Raw genomic sequence first — 19,162 nt, 5'->3', positions numbered from 1 at the left:
TCGTGCAATGGTGGAAATCCGCGGGGGGGGGGGGGGGGTTCCTTTCTGTATGTTTTCATTCATACATTCATTGATCCTTTCATTCATCAGCTGAAGTCTTTCTTTCTGTCTGCTGAGCATGTTCTCTCAGTGAAGGTGCTAACGAACGTTGTTGATCATGAGGTAAATCAGCACATTCCAGAACTGAAGCTCATCTCTATTCTCATTCCAGAACGATTCGCGCCTAAAATTTAAATTTTCAACAAATGGATGGCACACCATATTTACAGTTATAAATGCCACATTTTCCTTAAAGGGATAGTTCACCCAAAAATGAAAACTTGATGTTTATCTGCTTACCCCCAGGGCATCCAAGATGTAGGTGACTTTGTTTCTTCAGTAGAACACACATGATGATTTTTAACTTTAACCGTTGCAGTCTATCAGTCGTATAATGCATGGCAATGGTAACAAAATCTATGAGAGTAAAAAAACATGCACAGACAAATCCAAATTAAACCCTGTGGCTTGTGACGACACATTGATGTCCTAAGACACGAAACGATCGGTTTGTGCGAGAAACCGAACAGTATTTATATCATTTTTTTACCTCTAATGCACCACTATGTCCAACTGCCTTGAGCGCGTGCACGGCATCCAGTGCGTGAGGCGTGTACGCGCGCTTACACAGTGCACAAACATTGTAGGTACGACGGCTAATCAAAATGGTACTTACTTGCGCTTATCCAGATTGTTCAAACCGACTTAAAACTAAAAGATTACATTCTCTCGCGCGAACTCATTCGGATTTTGGTGACTTTCCACGTATTCCCAACTTCTGAGCCTGCTCGCCTGAAGTTATGGTTGATTGCTCTTCGGCTGGATATCAACACACCCATTAACGTAAACTACGCCAGAGCGCGTACACACCTCACGCACCGGATGCCGTGCACGCGCTCAAGGCAGTTGGACATAGTGGTGTATTATTTCTGGCACAAACCGATCGTTTCATGTCTTAGGACATCAATGTGTCGTCACGAGCCGCAGGGTTTAATTTGGATTTGTCTGTGCATGTTTTTTTTTACTCTCATAGATTTTGTTACCATTGCCATGCATTATACGACTGATAGACTCCAACAGTTGGAGTTAAAAATCATAATTTGTGTTCTACTGGAGAAACAAATTCACCTACATCCTGGGGGTAAGCAGATAAACATAAAATTTTCATTTTTGGGTGAACTATCCCTTTAAATTCTCAAGAAGGCACATATTACCCCATTATTTAAAAAAAATTACACTGTATGTGTCAGTGTGCACAAAGTTACATTTGGGCTTTAAAATGGTTAAGACAGACCCTACAGAGAAAGAGTGAAGATTTGTGCTCTTGTTATGGTGAACACCTCCACTGCCCTAACAGAGCTGAATAAAACTCAAGTCTTATGCATAAAGTGAAAGATTTGAAAATGAGAGCTGTTCAGGGGGAACACAGTTGCCATCCCAACAGTCACCGGCTGTGCACACATTCAGATGACTTCATCAGACGCAGCCCCTGGAGTTTGGACACACAGACCATTCTTTGTTCCTCTGGAACAGTACTAACCCCCAAAGCTACAAGTCAGGGGTCAGTAAGATTTTTTATTTTTTTTTAAAGAAATTAATCACTTTTGTTCAGCAAGGACACATTAAATTAAGAGTGACAGTAAAGACATTTTTAATGTTACAATGGATTTATATTTCAAATAAAAGTTTTTTTTAACTTTCTATTCAAATAATCCAGAACAAGATGTATAACAGTTTCCATAAAAAAAAATATTAAGCACTGCAACTGTTTTCAACATTGATAATATATGTTTCTTAAGCATCAAATCAGCATATTAGAATGATCTCCGAAGAATCATGTGACACTGAAGACTGGAGTAATGATGCTAAAAACCCAGTCTTGCCAACCCAGAAATAAATTTAATTTTAAAATACATTCAAATAGAAAATTATTTTGCATTGTAAAAATGTTTCATATTATTGCTGTTTTTACTGTATTTTTGATCAAATATACACAGCCTTAAGAGACTTCTTAAAAAAAAAAAAAAAAAATCATACCAACCCCAAACTTCTGAACAATAAGACCCTTTAAAAGACCTTAATCGTTATGTCCTTCTCAAGGTTAATGTGCAACCAGTGCCATACTTTTTACAGAGCAAACGAATTACTACAGACATTACTGATGAACAACTTCCAATTATAGCCTCATATCTTTTCAGAAACAGCAAGTCACACACTGTAATAAATAAATAAAGTAAAAATCACAATTTGAGAAACTCAGTTTTTAAAAAACGTTTGCTGCTGAATATTTTAAGTTGCTCAAACTAAATGGCCAAAAATTCACTTGCATTAATATCCTATGTAATGTTAACTTTAACTAATTAAAATCAATCTTTAGAATAGAATTCTGACAAAACGAAAGTTGAATTTTTTTTTTTACAGCGCAGGTACTAAATGTTGCTGAAAACATGTTTTGTTTCAGGCACGCAGCATCAAGTCAACTAGATATTGAAATTCTGAACTGTGTATTTATGGAAAAGCATGATTTCCCCCCACGTACAGTCAGCAGGTGACCACAATCAAATTCAGATAAAGACACCACATTCAATCACAAACAAAGTTTCTTTGCTTGAGCATCTATTTGTCGCAATTTAATCACCCTCCAAACACAATGGTGTACTGTCTGCATCTTTAAAAACATTTATTATACAGCAATACCAGACAGGCTCACAGATAAACACTGTCTCAGTCCATTTAGAAGAGCACTCGCACATTTCCATCCTTACATATCTGTAACCTGACCTGTCTGCCTCTATGTAAACAATAACTTTTCTCTCTACAACAATCAAACATAATAAAACGGTATCATTTAAAACATTTAAGCATTAACATCCTTCAGCAACTAAGGCAAGCTGTGACGTGATTGTACTCCAGCAATGTGAACGGTGACAGAAATTACAAGCTCCTGCATGAGACAGTAAAAATTAGACTGTGATAACTTAGCAGTCACTCTTACATCAGTGAGTAGTAATGGATGTATTCTGTGATGTTTTATGGTATTAGCTGGTTTATTTTACTCTAAAACATCCCATCCTGTTTGATACAACTGCAAAAAAAATGGATTGCTAAAAATGTCAAGTTTGCACCCTTTCAGTCTGACACTGAGGAGTGTTTAATTTTATGTCGATACTTTTTATCAAGTTACACTGAACAACGTTTAGGCGTCTGAGCTTGACCAGAGCATCTAGTGAACCCTTTCACAGAAATACTTCAGTAGATTACAACACAGCCATAAGAGTTGCCCTTATTTTGGAATATAAATTCATATGAATTTTACAAATTCCCCAAAGTGGCACTTTGTTTTCACATGATCAGCAAGATAAGAAGCACTAATAATGAAAGTACATAAATATTCTGGTACAGGCTCTCAATTCACCTTAAAGATAAGTTTCAAAGTAAACATTTTAAACCGGAGCAGTGGTATTAGATATTACACAGCTATCAAGGTCTTTACAGGACTATGCGATCTGCCTATATACGTGCATGTAGCGGAGACTAAAAAATAACATTATAACAGCATCAGAGCAGGCCCCATCATCTAAAACATACGCATAAAACAGCGACATTCTTATAAAAGAGCAGCTTTTACCTGTTCGAACTCTCCTGAGCGCAGCGGTGCGTCTGCACAAACAGTCCGTATCGCTCCGGTGCTTGATACTAAAGGTTCCGCCCTGATAATGCAACCATACAGTACAGCTTCAGTTGAAACTTACGTTCAAAAAACCCTTTGCAAAAACAACGAAAAATGTTTAATGCTGAGAAGAAGCTAATAGATGAATATTTAATGATTATCTAACAAAAGGAGTGTAAGAATGCAGGAAAAAAAGACTACTTACCTGCATCTGTTCCTATTAGAAAAAGTATTGTGATGGTACCATGGTAGCAGATGGTATTCATAATATAATATCATATAATTACTCTCAAAAATACATTTTCGATGCAATATTCAGCTTTTACATGGAAATACTGGGAATACCATGGTTGTTTTTGTTCTCACAGTTTTTTTTTCTTTAGAGAGCAGCTACTTTGAATATCGTCTCTATAAAGAGGCACCATCATTAAGAAACACACTTTATCATGATGCATATGTAAAACTGCAGATCACAGCTAGACAATGTTAGTGACCTGCCAAAAACTGATGAGGCAAGGAATCAAAGTTCATTGAAATCACTCATTAACAGAGTTGCACTTGTGATCTGCATGTTTACTGTTAATATATTATAACAGCATCAGAGCAGGCCCCATCATCTAAAACATACGCATAAAACAGCGACATTCTTATAAAAGAGCAGCTTTTACCTGTTCGAACTCTCCTGAGCGCAGCGGTGCGTCTGCACAAACAGTCCGTATCGCTCCGGTGCTTGATACTAAAGGTTCCGCCCTGATAATGCAACCATACAGTACAGCTTCAGTTGAAACTTACGTTCAAAAAACCCTTTGCAAAAACAACGAAAAATGTTTAATACCGAGAAGAAGCTAATAGATGAATATTTAATGATTATCTAACAAAAGGAGTGTAAGAATGCAGGAAAAAAAAGACTACTTACCTGCATCTGTTCCTTTAGAAAAAGGATTTGTGTTTCAGTGTGTATATAAATGTGCATATGAAAACTAGGTTGGAGGCCATTTATAAATAATATGCTCCTTTAAGGTGGCTGGGTTAAAATTTTATTTAAAAATGATATCATACATAAACTGTCTGATTAGCATTCATTTGAGCAATCCGATATTTCAATCTATGCCTTTTCCAGTGAATATAATTTTGCTATCATTTTGTGTATGCAGCCTGTACTACAGACGTTGCCAAGTAAGTTTTAAGGAACATTAATGATAAGTTTTGCAGACAGATTAGAGAAAGACATGCATATGAAACCATAGCATGCAGAGAAATGAAAAAGATCTAAACCTCATTCGCCTTGAAACTACAGACAATGTCACCTTGTAACTTTGCAACATTTATAATGTTGTAAGCAGATGCTGAAGCTGAGGAGGATTGTGGGGATGAGGTCAGCTTTTTTTCAATGCAACATGGATACCAGGTATTTTGTCCCTCTGCAACACTGTTGTGCATCCTAAATCCTCAGTCTTATATTTAAGAACATAGATGACAGCAAGATTGTCATGCGTTAGAGAGCTTGGATGAAAAAAATGTGCAGCTTTGTCTTGGACCTGAATCAACTTTGCACTTACTGTACTTGTGTGTCTGTGTCTATCTTTGAGATCCTGATGACCAAAACCTTAGCAGTGGAAAATGCCTCACCCTGATGATAGCTGGCCTCCCAGACCGGTTGAATACGAAACGAATCGTTGCACACATAAAAGCTCTTTTATGTACAGTAAAGGTTCTTTCCATCATCTGTATAGAAAATCTTCTGCTTGATCAGACTTGCTTCAGGTGAGAAGACCCATGTACAGTAACAGTTATGCAAATTATAATGAGAAATTTCACATTTAAATTGATTTTACTTCAGCTACATTTACAGTATTTTTGCTTTTACTTTTGCTTTTATTTATGATTTAGCTTTACTGCCTATTTTAGGGTTAAACCATTATGCACTGTAATTTGCCACATCTCTGTATCATTGCTACAATCTTGTCTCTATATGCTTCATAATCAAAGAGCACCTTCAACTGCACCCTTTTTAAAAGTATAATTAAAATCCATTTCTAAACATGATTGATTTTAATCAGCCAGTTCTCAGAAAGATTTCTTTTCCAGATCAGGAATGCTCCTTGATTTGATCAGACTTGCTTCAGGTGAGAAGACCCATGTACAGTAACAGTTATGCAAATTATAATGAGAAATTTCACATTTAAATTGATTTTACTTCAGCTACATTTACAGTATTTTTGCTTTTACTTTTGCTTTTATTTATGATTTAGCTTTACTGCCTATTTTAGGGTTAAACCATTATGCACTGTAATTTGCCACATCTCTGTATCATTGCTACAATCTTGTCTCTATATGCTTCATGATCAAAGAGCACCTTCAACTGCACCCTTTTTAAAAGTATAATTAAAATCCATTTCTAAACATGATTGATTTTAATCAGCCAGTTCTCAGAAAGATTTCTTTTCCAGATCAGGAATGCTCCGTGATTTTTTTTTTCAGACAAGCAAGAGTATCATTTTAAGGAGTTCAACCATACGCTTTTTACTCATAACACCACCCTGTCCCTGGATCATACTTGCTGAATGAAATACAATACTTGTTTCTAACAAATTTTTTAAACATAGCTGGGTTTTTTTACATTTTCTCTTACGTTCTCGTTTTCCATTTTGCAGCATTTTTGCTTTGCACAACCATTTGTAAGGGGATGAAGTCTTGTATGATCACTAAATGACTAGAAAACCCGCCACAAAGACGATTCCTAACTTTCTCTGAGACAGGTTATAACTATTTGTTCTTTTTCAGCCAATTTTGAAATGTTTGACATTATTTAATGCCTAAAAATTATTTTATATTATTAATTATGGCCAGTGACAGAAGAAAATGCAAACATGACCCAGATGTTTTCTGCTGCATCTGTGGGTATTTTACACTTACTGTAACATCCAAACAGGAACAGAAAATTACAGTTTTTGTGAAACAAAGCATATTTATTTATAAGGCATGCAATTATGTTAAGTTCTCTGAAAATAAATGGATTACTTGAACATATGTTTTCCTTCTCCTTTGTTGCTTGTAAATTGGATGATACATTTTGAATATATATATATTTTTAACTTTTGACACTTTTATTATTTTGATAAGTGCATTAAGGCTGATACATAATTTGAAAAATCCTTATTCTTATTTTTTGGATAAACTGTACATGATGCAAAGCTTTTATTGATATTTTTGTACACAGCATCAACAAATTAGGTAATAAAAAAGGCCTAACGGTTTTTGCAAATATTTTCAGAATTCAAAACTGTGTATAATCTAATAAAAATTGCACATTGACATATGTGTACTGAATATGTGCAGCAGGAGGAACTCGGTAAATAAAAATGTTTTCATTATTGTTCACATTTTTCACTTTTTTGTAACTTTTATTTTGGAGAAGAGAAAAAAGATTCTCCTTTTTTCTTTTTATTGTATCTTTGACAGAAAATACACAATATAGCGAAATATAAATTGTGGTCACTACAAACTGGGAAAAGCTGCATTAAAATTCTTCCTTTTGTGTTTTGAAGAAAATATAAAGCTTATGGGTTTAATATGACATGAGGGTGAGTAAATAATGACAGAATTAAACATTTTGTGTGAACTTTAAAACAGCTCTTGTATGCATGTTTGCCAATGGAAATCAATGGAGGATGCAACGCCCAGTCCCATTTCAGATATTATTTCTTTATGTAACATGGGCTATTTGTGGAAAAATGTGCAGTCAGTCGCCCATGAACCCAACCTGTACCTCCCCATTTAAACATAGTATAGTGATGGCGAAGCCCACATGAAGGCGTGCGAGGCGGAGCCTGCATGCATGGCTTCGATTGCTACGTGCAGTTTCACAGACATCCCTCTTTTCACGAAAACACTGCATTGTTCCAAACCAACCTGTATTGGCTCAGCCTATAAACACACGTATCAACCCAAAGCAGAGGAAGGTGCTGCTTCACACGAGATTGAATGATAGCTGTCATCCAACCAAGACCTCATTCTGATCAGACCAAAACTGCCAGATTAATGGCCATCCTCGATGTCACGGCATGTTATTCAAAGACACACATGCTGAAACTGTACTCAATTTCTATATAAAGATCAACGGCTATCTGAGCATCAGACGCCTGCGGCATGAATGGAAGACTGATAGATAGATAAAGACTCGCTTACATAAAGCCATTCAGGATATTTTATATAACTGGAACCTCTCATGGTGGTTTTGAAAGATGGTAGATATACAACCAAAGCATAAAGGTCAGCTTATGCAATTCCATATATAGATCATGTCATTATTAAGAGTTACATCACTGTAATATTTTATGTCAACTGTTTGCATATAGACATCAGTGCAAGTTTTGTCTAATGTCGCAGCTCATAAAAAATAACTATGTTATTCAGAATTGGCAAATTTATAGGGATAGTTCATCCAAATCTGAAAATTTGTTGACGGTAGCCATTGACTTCCATAGTATGGAAAAAATACTATGGAAGTCAGTGGCTACCGTCAACGGTTTGGTTACCAACATTCTTCAAAATATCTTATTTTGTGTTCAACAGAAGAAAGAAACACATGCAGGTTTGGAACAACAACAAGTTAAAAATATGAAGATATAAGTAGCTATAAAATGATATACTGTTATAAAACACAAATTATAATGGCATTCTTTATAAACAACAAAATAAATGTCAAGCCCAAATTAATTAAAAGCAAAAGTGAAACTGAAATGTACATCTCTCATTTAGCACAAATAGAAATGTTTACATATATACATGTTTTTTATTCTGTTTTTCTCCATTTCACAGAAGCACCGCAGGTGTGTGATTGACAATATGTGAATCTGTTTATGCTACATGTAAAACTAAACCCCTGAAAAAAAAAAAAATGTAATGACTCAGACAGGTATTCATGCTAACTTAATTCTAATCTTATCTAATTCGAAATCTTGTCCAAGCATCATTATTATGTTATGCATCAATCATATTTATTTTGCCCTAAAATGGGAGTTATCATTGTTACAATTAAGTTGCAACACGTTATGAACTCTCTGGCAGCATCTGTTTTTTTTTTTGGGGGGGGGGGGGGGGTTCAAATAAATTGCAAACTGTGGCAGGTTGCAAAACTTTTTTTTTTATTATTAATGACATTATCAGCGATTAGTCAACCTTGACTTGGGTTGCCAATTGACCTAATAAGTTGCAAATTGGTCCTCCAGCTGTTCCTTATATGTACATTTAACTTTTCCGGCCTCTTATTGCTACCTGTCCCAACTTTTTTGGAATGTGTAGCTCTCATGAAATCCAAAATGAGCCAATATTTGGCATGACATTTCAAAATGTCTCACTTTCAACATTTGATATGTTATCTATATTCTATTGTGAATAAAATATAAGTTTATGAGATTTGTAAATTATTCCATTCCTTTTTTACTCACAATTTGTACAGTGTCCCAACTTTTTTTGGAATTGGGTTTGTACATAACTGTCGACTTCAGAAAAATCTGAGGCCGTTCAACCCCTATTTTGGGTGAAATATGCCTTAAATCATCAGTCTACATCAGCTAATTAATATGCATGACGAATGGTTTTGCACTGGATTTGTAAATTTTCATCCTGTGCAGATATGCTTAAAAGAGCTTGGTTTTGAGGTTCACGTCCAATTCTTAATGCTCAGATATTTTTACACAATATTTTACTGTTTTTCTAAAAAATTGTGATCATATTTACTAAATTACATCTCCAATAAGGAGACAGCATTTGCTCTTCTCAGAGATGTCAGAACTGTACTTTCGACCATTAAAATCAAGTTATGATGCAAAATTAAATCTACAGATTTAAAGGGATAGTTCACCTTAAAATGAAAATGTCATTCAATAAATGTTTTTTGTCTATGCATTAAAAAACAATGTTGAAACATTCACTTTCCCAGAAGAAAGTTAGTTCAGTTTGGAACGACAAAAGTAAATTAGTAAATTTATTCTAATAACTTTAAATCTTTTAGGTCAATTATCCCTTTAAAAAAGTTTAAAAGTTGAAACTGATTCTCTTAACCCAGGAAGCAAAATAGAACATACACTTCCTTTCAAAAGTTCTTTTTAAATACTTAACATTGCTACAAAACAAAATCCTGTTTCAAATAAATGCTGTTCTTTTGAACTTTCTTTTGATCAAAGGATTCCTGATCAAATCAGTTTCCACAAAAATATAAAATAAATGGTTCTTGAGCAGTATCAGCATATTAGAATGATCATGTGACACTGAAGACTGGAGTAAAGATGCAGAAAATTCAGTTTTGCATCACATTAATAAATTATATTTTAATATTATATTTTGAATATTTCACAAAATTTCACAGTATAACTGATTTACGTTTGTTTTGTGAGCATTAGAGACTTCTTTCAAAAACATTACAAAATTACAAACTTTAGAATGTGTATACAGTTCATGGACATCTAATTTACAGTACTTGCTATTAAACTACTGTCACAAGGTTCATGTAAAGTACAGTAGCACAAGGCCTTCCTGTTTGTGTAACGGGTTTTGAAAGGTACATATAATCTGATATATCTGATGGTCTGTTCATGCATGTAAGGGCGGACAAATGCTAATCAGAACCATCAGCTTTAACTTGATCATAGCAATAGTCAAAATCAGCACTGAACTTCCTGAGGATATTTTTCAGAAACAAAACAAATGCTGTATTTTTAGGTCCAGGAATACTTTTCACATTCCAAATCTGAGATAAAATAACTACCAGACATACATGTGCACAAACCGATGCACTGACATTAAAGATTCCTGATGTCTTCAGAGAAAAACATGCTGTCGTCCTCTCCGTGACCCTGTTCTCTAACCCAGTGCCCCCATGATGTCACAACTCACTATATAAAAAGCATTCCCGTTGGCAGCAGGCCCATATGAGTCGATTGCTTCCTTGTCTCCTCTCCATGCAATGATGGAGGGAAGACTGTACGTGCTGCATGTCAGTGGCCTCACATACCAGCAGCAGAAGATACACATCAGTGCCGTGTCTGTAAGCCTGTGAAACAGTGTTCAGAACATGATCAAATGATTTAATTTGCGCTGTTGCTCTACTGGTCAGCAACCTTAATGGAGTTCTCAGTCTGCAGGTCTTTAAAACGTCTTTAAAAATTCACACTTCCACAAATTAAGACCTTTAATCAGAGCAGAAAGACATGGAATTAAATGGTGCATGCATTGCTAAAAATGTATATCTTCCTCAGCATTTCCCTGTAAAATAAGTTGTTTTTCTGTCACCGATGGAGTTTTGGTTCCTTGCCGCTATCGCCTCTGGCTTGCTTAGTTGGGGACACTTCATTTCCAGCGATATCATTGACATGATTGCAAAAATATTATTTAAACTGAGCTGGATGTTGACATCACTGAATTCAATGATGAACTGTCTTTAACTGAAAAATGAGTGTTTACTATTGTCACTTTGCATTATTGACACTATTTTCCTAATTAATGCTGTTCAGTTGCTTTGACACAATCTGTATTGTTAAAAGCGCTATATAAATAAAGGTGACTTGACTTGACTTGACTTTTCCTAAGTGCACTGGCTGAAATTTGTTTCATTTTGGTCATATGGAACACTGTTCATTTTATGATGAAAGATACCAATTTTCAAATAATTGCATGTATTACCAATACTCAAATTAATATTAACATCTGTGCTAAGTAATGTATTGTAGCTAATTAGTCTAAATGTATAATGGTTACAGATGCTAAACAACATAACTACTTGATTCATTGATATAGAATTGAACTGATCAATGTGGTGTTTGTTCAGTTGATTAATCTCTGTACATAATAAGACAAATGTTTTGAATGACAAAAAAAAATGAAAATCACACTTTCCACAAAAATATAAAATAAATGGTTCTTGAGCAGCATCAGCATGTTAGAATGATTTCTGAAGGATCATGTGACACTGAATACAGCTTTGCATCACAGGAATAAATTACATTTTAAAAGTACACAGTACACAATAAGACAAATATTTTGTGTGACAAGCTTCCAGAAAGGTTACGTTTAAATATGCAAATGATGCATTATAAAAATCCAATAATTTGCATAAACTTCCAGAACAGAAATCAGAAATTGGATTAGAATGCTTGGTTTATTCTTTTCACAAATTAGACTGAAAGATTTTTGCAGAGGGGATAGCTTTCTATCACTCCATAATTCAGAAAACACTGTCAACAGCCCAAGAAAATAATCACCAATAATTTTTTTAATAAATAAAGTGTTTTATAAAACAGGCAAATGATATAAAAATCTTCAGAAGGTTTGGTGTATGTAAGTTCTAGGAAAGTGGGGATTTCTGGCTCAGTACAGGAGAAAAAAAAATCCTTTTGCGAAAATGGCCTTTAAAGATATGAATTTGTACAGATTACATAAAGCGTAAAAAAATCACTTTAATGTGTGTTTTGGATGTTTTCTTTCCACTAGTCTGAAATAAAACATGTTATGGAAGCAAAATATCCCCAAATCTCAAAACTGACCAGTGCAAAACAGTGTTTTTTCCTTGTATTGCCCACCAAATTGAACTAATGATTTTACCTGATACTCTCTGCAGTGACAGTAAAAGACATTTTTGATTTTAAAATAATAAGAATAGAAATGTCAAAAATCTTCACTCTTACAACTCTGAGCTTGTATATAGCAGCTTGTAGGTGTTGATTTGGCTGTAAATTAGTAGTACTTTAAAATTGCTAAGAGTGAACTTAAGAGTAAAAATGGCAAAAATGGCTGCCCACTGCTCCAGGTGTGTGTGTGTTCACTGCTGTGTGTGTGCACTTTGGATGGGATAAATGCAGAGCACTAATTCCTAGTATGGGTCACCATACTTGGCCACATGTCACATCGCTTTAAAAGTGTGCACATGCATACAAATCCCAGCAGGGGGCGCTTGCATTACTGTCATTGACTGTCATCTCTGCTAAACCGGCCTCTAAGAGATCCTGCTGTGTTTTGTGGTGTATTTTTCTCTGAATGCATGCTCTTTCTGTGGTCAGCTCAGTTTAGCATTAAACGCTTCAGCTGCCCGCAAACAAGACAGAGATTCACTCAGCATGAGTGTGTATTTGCGTGAGAATGACTATGACAAACTTATTCCGGCGGCAATCTGGTTGCACAGAGACATTTGCAAAGAGTGTTTGTTCTTATTTTTTAAGTTTGTCTACAGTCGTAGGAGGGACCGAGTCTATTAATGGAGCTGTTATGACCAGCCCTGTGTTAGTTTTAAGGTCATTTGGATTTAGAAAGTCCAAACAACACTCGTACTGTCAAGAAGAGCCAAGCTTTTGGTCCATCATGGATTGGTGGTGTTTTCACCTAAAATGACTCCTAAAGAATAAAATCCATAAAATCATGTTTACTAAAAAGCAAAACAGCACTTGGAAGTTTTAGTAGGCCTAAAGACTAAACAGTTCCAAGCATTTATTTTTGATTTAACATTTTACTCCCCGGTGACATTACTAAGTTAAATAAAGTAGCTTTTCCAGTCAGTTAACAAGCTGCCTTTTCCAAGTTGTGAAGTGTGAATAAATACCACATTTTGTCATATTGTTTGAATTGAATTTGTTCCACTAAACTGTCCTTTCTTTGTTTTTGCTGTTATGTTGGAAAGTCTGATTCATATTAGTGAATTGGTTTCTTCGAACAGAAACGGCAAATTAAGTTGTTCATCTTTTTGGGTTATTTTTTTCTAATAATGTTAATTCTATTTTGAATACATGTATCTGTTTAAAGTTGTTACACAGTGCAGAAAGATATTGTTTTTGTGTCAGAAAAATACTTTTAAAAGTAATGCATTACAATATAGCGTTACTCCATAAAAAGTAACTAGGAAAGTGATCCATTAAGTTACTTTTGTGTTACTTTTTGTCACCTGGGCTGGGCTTGCTTGTTTGTTTTTTAGTAACAAAAAAAAGTGTTATATTTTGGCAACTCTAAAGGCTAAATTCTAAAGTAGCTCAGATATTTCATTGTAAATTTAAAAGTAAAACTAAAAAGTAAATTACTAAAAAAAGTAATCTGATTACATAACTCACGTTACTGGTTACTCACGTTACCCCCAACACTGTGTATATATACATATATGTGACCCTGGACCACAAAACCAGTCATAAGAGTATTTTTCGAAACTGAGATGTATACATCATATGAAAGCTGAATAAATAAGCTTTCCATTGATGTATGGTTTGTTAGGATAGGACAATATTTGGCCGAGATACAACTATTTGAAAATCTGGAATCTGAGGGTGCAAAAATATTGAGAAATCACCTTTAAATTTGTCCAAATGAAGTTCTTAACAATGCATCTTACTAATCAAAAATTAAGTTTTAATATATTTACAGTAGGAAATTTACACAATATCTTCATGTAACGTGATCTTTACTTAATATCCTAATGATTTTTGGCATAAAAGAAAAATCGATAATTTTGACCCATACGATGTATTTTTGGCTATTGCTACAAATATACCCCAGCAACTTAAGACTGCTTTTGTGGTCCAGGGTCACATATATAGTGAATATATTCAACATTGATAAAAATAAGAAATCAGAATATTACAATAATTTCTGAAGGATCATGTGAAACTTTCTATTGAAGTAGAAAATTCAAAGCACATACATATACATGAACACACATACAGTACATACATGAAAATTGGTGTAAAACAAAGTGAGGTTGTTGTTACAGTTACACTGTCAACATCTGCTGTTAACATAACTGTAAATGCAATTTGTTGTACTGTACGTGACTGGAAGGTTTTTGCCGTCAGAAAAGATGTATGAGTGTCTTCTGTGAATCGTTTGAGTAATCACAAGCATCTCTCTTTCTTATTGGGAAGCAAACATATCCTCCTGCTGGAGAGAGAGGCTTGTTTCCTGCTGCATGCCGGTGGTTAGACCATGGCCTACACACCCTCAGATATTTCTGTCTTTCCCTCGCTCTGCTCCTCTCCAGCCTCTCACACAAAACACAGAGAGAAGTAACAGCAAGAGCAATGAGACAGAAGATACAAAATCATTTTTTTAGTATGTCTGAGCTGCTCTTTTCCATACAAAGTCAGTGGACACCAAATACTGTATATCAGGCTTCAAATACGACAGAAGCAGCATAAAAGTATTAGATTCTATTTTGAACATATTTCAATCCTTCTGTAGTCACATGACAGAACAAAGTGAAGAGTGAATGCGAAACAAAGTGAAACATACAGGTGCAGTTAGTCATTTTTAAGTTGTACTGGTTGTCTTTGTTTAAACATGGCGACATTGAACATTCACAGTCAGGTATGATTACTTTATTGTGTGAGTAAAAGCATCAAGTGGCTATCAAGATAAAAAAGGTAAATATTTTCTAAAATAAATAAATCCAAGTAGTATTCAGCCAGTCATGTTATTTTCACATGGCGGCCATTTTCAACATATATTTTAATATTCTTGAAAGAAGTCTCTTGTGCTCTCCAAGGCTGTGTTTATTTGATCAAAATTACAGTAAAAATATTTATTGTAAAATATTATTACAGTTTTAAACAACTGTTTTCTATTTCAGTATATTTTAAAATGTAATTTATATTTGCCAAAGCTGAATTTTTAGCACCATTACTCCAGTGTCACATGATCCTTCAGAAATCCTTCTAATATGCTGATTTGCTGCTAAAGAAATATGTAACATTATTATTATCAATACTGAAAACAGTTGTGGTGCTTAATACTTTTGTGGATAATATTTATTCAGGATTATTTGAACATTTATTTGAAATTAGATATCTTTTGTAACATTATAAATGTATTTACTGTTACTTTTGATCACTTTAATGCACCTTTCCTCAATAAAAGCAATAATTTGTCAAATTAATTAATTAATTAATTAAATACATAAAATCTTACTAACCCTAAACTTTTGAACGGTAGTGTATATAATATAATGTAATTAAACTAGTATATTTTACATTTTAAAGCCACTTAAATGTTTTACAGCTTTCACATAATCATCACATGATTATATCCAGGACTTGTGGATTTGTGTTTTGCAGTGTGTGGATATAAGTTGCTAAAGGGTCTTTCTCTGACGAGGCTGTTCTGCTCTGAAAGAGCCGCATGGATTTGCACATAGTAAAGCATCTGGTTTCTTTTACATGAACACTGAATGACGGATCGGTCGGAATGCGCTCCACACACGCCGAACAGCTGCAGACGAGACTCGACGCCATCCAGAATGCAGCTTCCTCATGATGTAACAGATGCAAAACAAAGCAAAAATGATTTGGGTGAGCCACAGGAGACTCAGACTGACCCTCTGGGGCTTTTGTGGGTAGATTGCAAGATAACTCAGAAAGATTTTTCAGACAGTACTTCACAAGGATCTGTCTGTCCAATCATAAACAGCAGTCCATCAAAACTAACAAGACATGTTTTCATCATTCTAGATAGGTGGTTCTCAACCGAAGGGCCGGAGCCCACCATTCAAAGCTGCATGGAAATATGGGAGTGAGTAACTGATGACAGATGTCTTTTCATTTTGGACCTAAACCTAAGCAACTTATAGGTTTACTTAAGTACCCATACACATTTTTTTTTTTGAAAAATAATGTTAAAATGTGACTTTCTGTCCTCATTTGTACGTATATATTGAATCGAGGACTTTTGCATGTAAGTGGTGGCCAGATATGTGAGAACAGTTTCAAGGTTTTGTTTAAAATTCATCATTAAATGAAAAGCAATATAGGCAGATTCACCATCAGGATGCTGTGAGAAAGATCTGCTCATATGGACAGAGATAAACAGCATGTCAGATTACAGGAATGCAATTCATGTTAGACCATAAACATCTGGACTCCTTTGGATCTTCTTTGGTTCATTTCACATCATCCAACAGATAAACACCTTCTTGTTTCTCCCATGCGAACAGTTTCTTAGGAAAACAAACCATCAAGTGCAACTTAGCAAATGCAGAAAACAACTGCATAATTAAATGAATTAACAATTATTGAATTCAGTTTGTTGTACTTCACTGCCAAACTGATATTTTTAAACACAAATCGAACAAAAATTAGAAAGGTTTGCAGCATGGAAAAATGAAACAGCTGTTAAAACAATGATTCAACAAATTCTCTGAAAACTTTGCTTTTCAAGTAGATTCCTCATTTTAAGGATGTTTAGACATTTTTACTGGGAAATAGGATGAAATACTTATTATGAAATGCTCAAGTCTCCTTTTATGACTAGTCCTTTGGTTAATGTGTGGGGAGACGGCTGTATGATAATCTAATGTCTACCTCTTAAAACACATGATAGCTTTTATAAACACTGAAGGAATGTTAATGACATCCTCCACAGGCATATTTATTTACTTTCCTCACTATGTTGGGGCAATATTCCAAACTACGTGCTATTTCAGTCAATGTAGAAACTCTCCCATCATTTTTCAGTTAGAGATAAAGTTCATAAATCGGTTTGTCAAGCTGAAACTGGAAGTAGTTTAAACTATAGCCCGACCGATATGGATTTTTTTGGGCCGATACCGATATTAGGGAGTAAAAAAAGGCAGATATCGATATATCGGCCGATATTCTTTGTGTATATTATAGTTCAGTACCAGTGAAAAGTTTGGACACTTTCCCATTCGTGTGTCCAAACATTTAACTGGTACTATATATAGAGCACTGTATATACATAAACACATTTTTTGCAATGATCACTCAAATGTGGTGATCAAACACATATAATGATGTGACAAAGATATGTAATGGAGGCAGGGCATTTAACAATTTAACAATAAACTTTATTACCAAAATGAGTCTGATATCAGTGCACTGAACAGTAAAGTTGAAGTTTATTCAACTTTATTTCAATTCAATTCCATTCAACTTTATTCCGTTGAAGTTTATTTAACTTCTGAACATTCAGTCACGGATTTGCGCAACTGTCTTCACTCACAGACGAAACTGTGTGGGAAGTGTGACATAATATACCTCTGTAAATAAATACAATTTAAATTCACGTCTCGCGCACTTTAATGCCATTTGAATGTAACCTGTACGTTCCCTTGGAACTGGAATCATGGCGGAATATCATGTGAAGTCCACTTCGCAGGGCACTTACGGTCGAATAAGACAATGCTTGAATGCTGCTGCCTGAACAACTTCCTTACTGAAGTGAAAGTGTTGGCTGGTGTCACTATCTCGTGAACCCGGCGGCGGATCTCCCCCAAATTCGGGGGATCCGATTCGGGGGGTGCGAATTTGGTGTGGATCCGCCGCGTCGTTACGGAGATATGGCCGTTCAAAGTTTCAATTGTTTTCCATAGACTTAAGCTTTAAAGTGTTTCATCCAGGTCACCAGTAGCAAACAATGGAGTGCACTCTGCTGGACAAACTAAGTAATTACACCATTTCAAGCATTTTATTTGCGTTATACGTTCTGTAAAAAAACCAAATAGCCCGACCGATATGGATTTTTTTGGGCCGATACCGATATTAGGGAGTAAAAAAAGGCAGATATCGATATATCGGCCGATATTCTTTGTGTATATTATAGTTCAGTACCAGTGAAAAGTTTGGACACTTTCCCATTCGTGTGTCCAAACATTTAACTGGTACTATATATAGAGCACTGTATATACATAAACACATTTTTTGCAATGATCACTCAAATGTGGTGATCAAACACATATAATGATGTGACAAAGATATGTAATGGAGGCAGGGCATTTAACAATTTAACAATAAACTTTATTACCAAAATGAGTCTGATATCAGTGCACTGAACAGTAAAGTTGAAGTTTATTCAACTTTATTTCAATTCAATTCCATTCAACTTTATTCCGTTGAAGTTTATTTAACTTCTGAACATTCAGTCACGGATTTGCGCAACTGTCTTCACTCACAGACGAAACTGTGTGGGAAGTGTGACATAATATACCTCTGTAAATAAATACAATTTAAATTCACGTCTCGCGCACTTTAATGCCATTTGAATGAAACCTGTACGTTCCCTTGGAACTGGAATCATGGCGGAATATCATGTGAAGTCCACTTCGCAGGGCACTTACGGTCGAATAAGACAATGCTTGAATGCTGCTGCCTGAACAACTTCCTTACTGAAGTGAAAGTGTTGGCTGGTGTCACTATCTCGTGAACCCGGCGGCGGATCTCCCCCAAATTCGGGGGATCCGATTCGGGGGGTGCGAATTTGGTGTGGATCCGCCGCGTCGTTACGGAGATATGGCCGTTCAAAGTTTCAATTGTTTTCCATAGACTTAAGCTTTAAAGTGTTTCATCCAGGTCACCAGTAGCAAACAATGGAGTGCACTCTGCTGGACAAACTAAGTAATTACACCATTTCAAGCATTTTATTTGCGTTATACGTTCTGTAAAAAAACCAAATCATATCGGCGGCATA

General features: G+C 35.2%; 1 protein-coding gene across 1 annotated transcript in view; it reads right to left on the bottom strand.

Annotated features, from left to right (window-relative positions):
• Positions 1-12,342, bottom strand: part of LOC107549137 (regulator of microtubule dynamics protein 2) — a 34,773-nt gene extending 22,431 nt beyond the window's left edge. The window contains exons 1-2 of the mRNA XM_016230120.1: positions 12,311-12,342; positions 10,579-10,763 (exon numbers count right to left, since the gene is read on the bottom strand). Of these exons, the coding sequence (XP_016085606.1) occupies positions 10,579-10,763; positions 12,311-12,342 (217 nt within the window). The remainder of the gene's footprint in view (positions 1-10,578; positions 10,764-12,310) is intronic.
• Positions 12,343-19,162: the final 6,820 nt, after the last annotated feature.

This window comes from Sinocyclocheilus grahami, unplaced genomic scaffold (assembly GCF_001515645.1).
Source record: "Sinocyclocheilus grahami isolate Dianchi unplaced genomic scaffold, SAMN03320097.WGS_v1.1 scaffold363.1, whole genome shotgun sequence".
Classification (NCBI taxonomy): Eukaryota; Metazoa; Chordata; class Actinopteri; order Cypriniformes; family Cyprinidae; genus Sinocyclocheilus; species Sinocyclocheilus grahami.
Note: the sequence above shows the minus strand (reverse complement) of the source record. Positions and strands in the feature narration are given on the sequence as shown.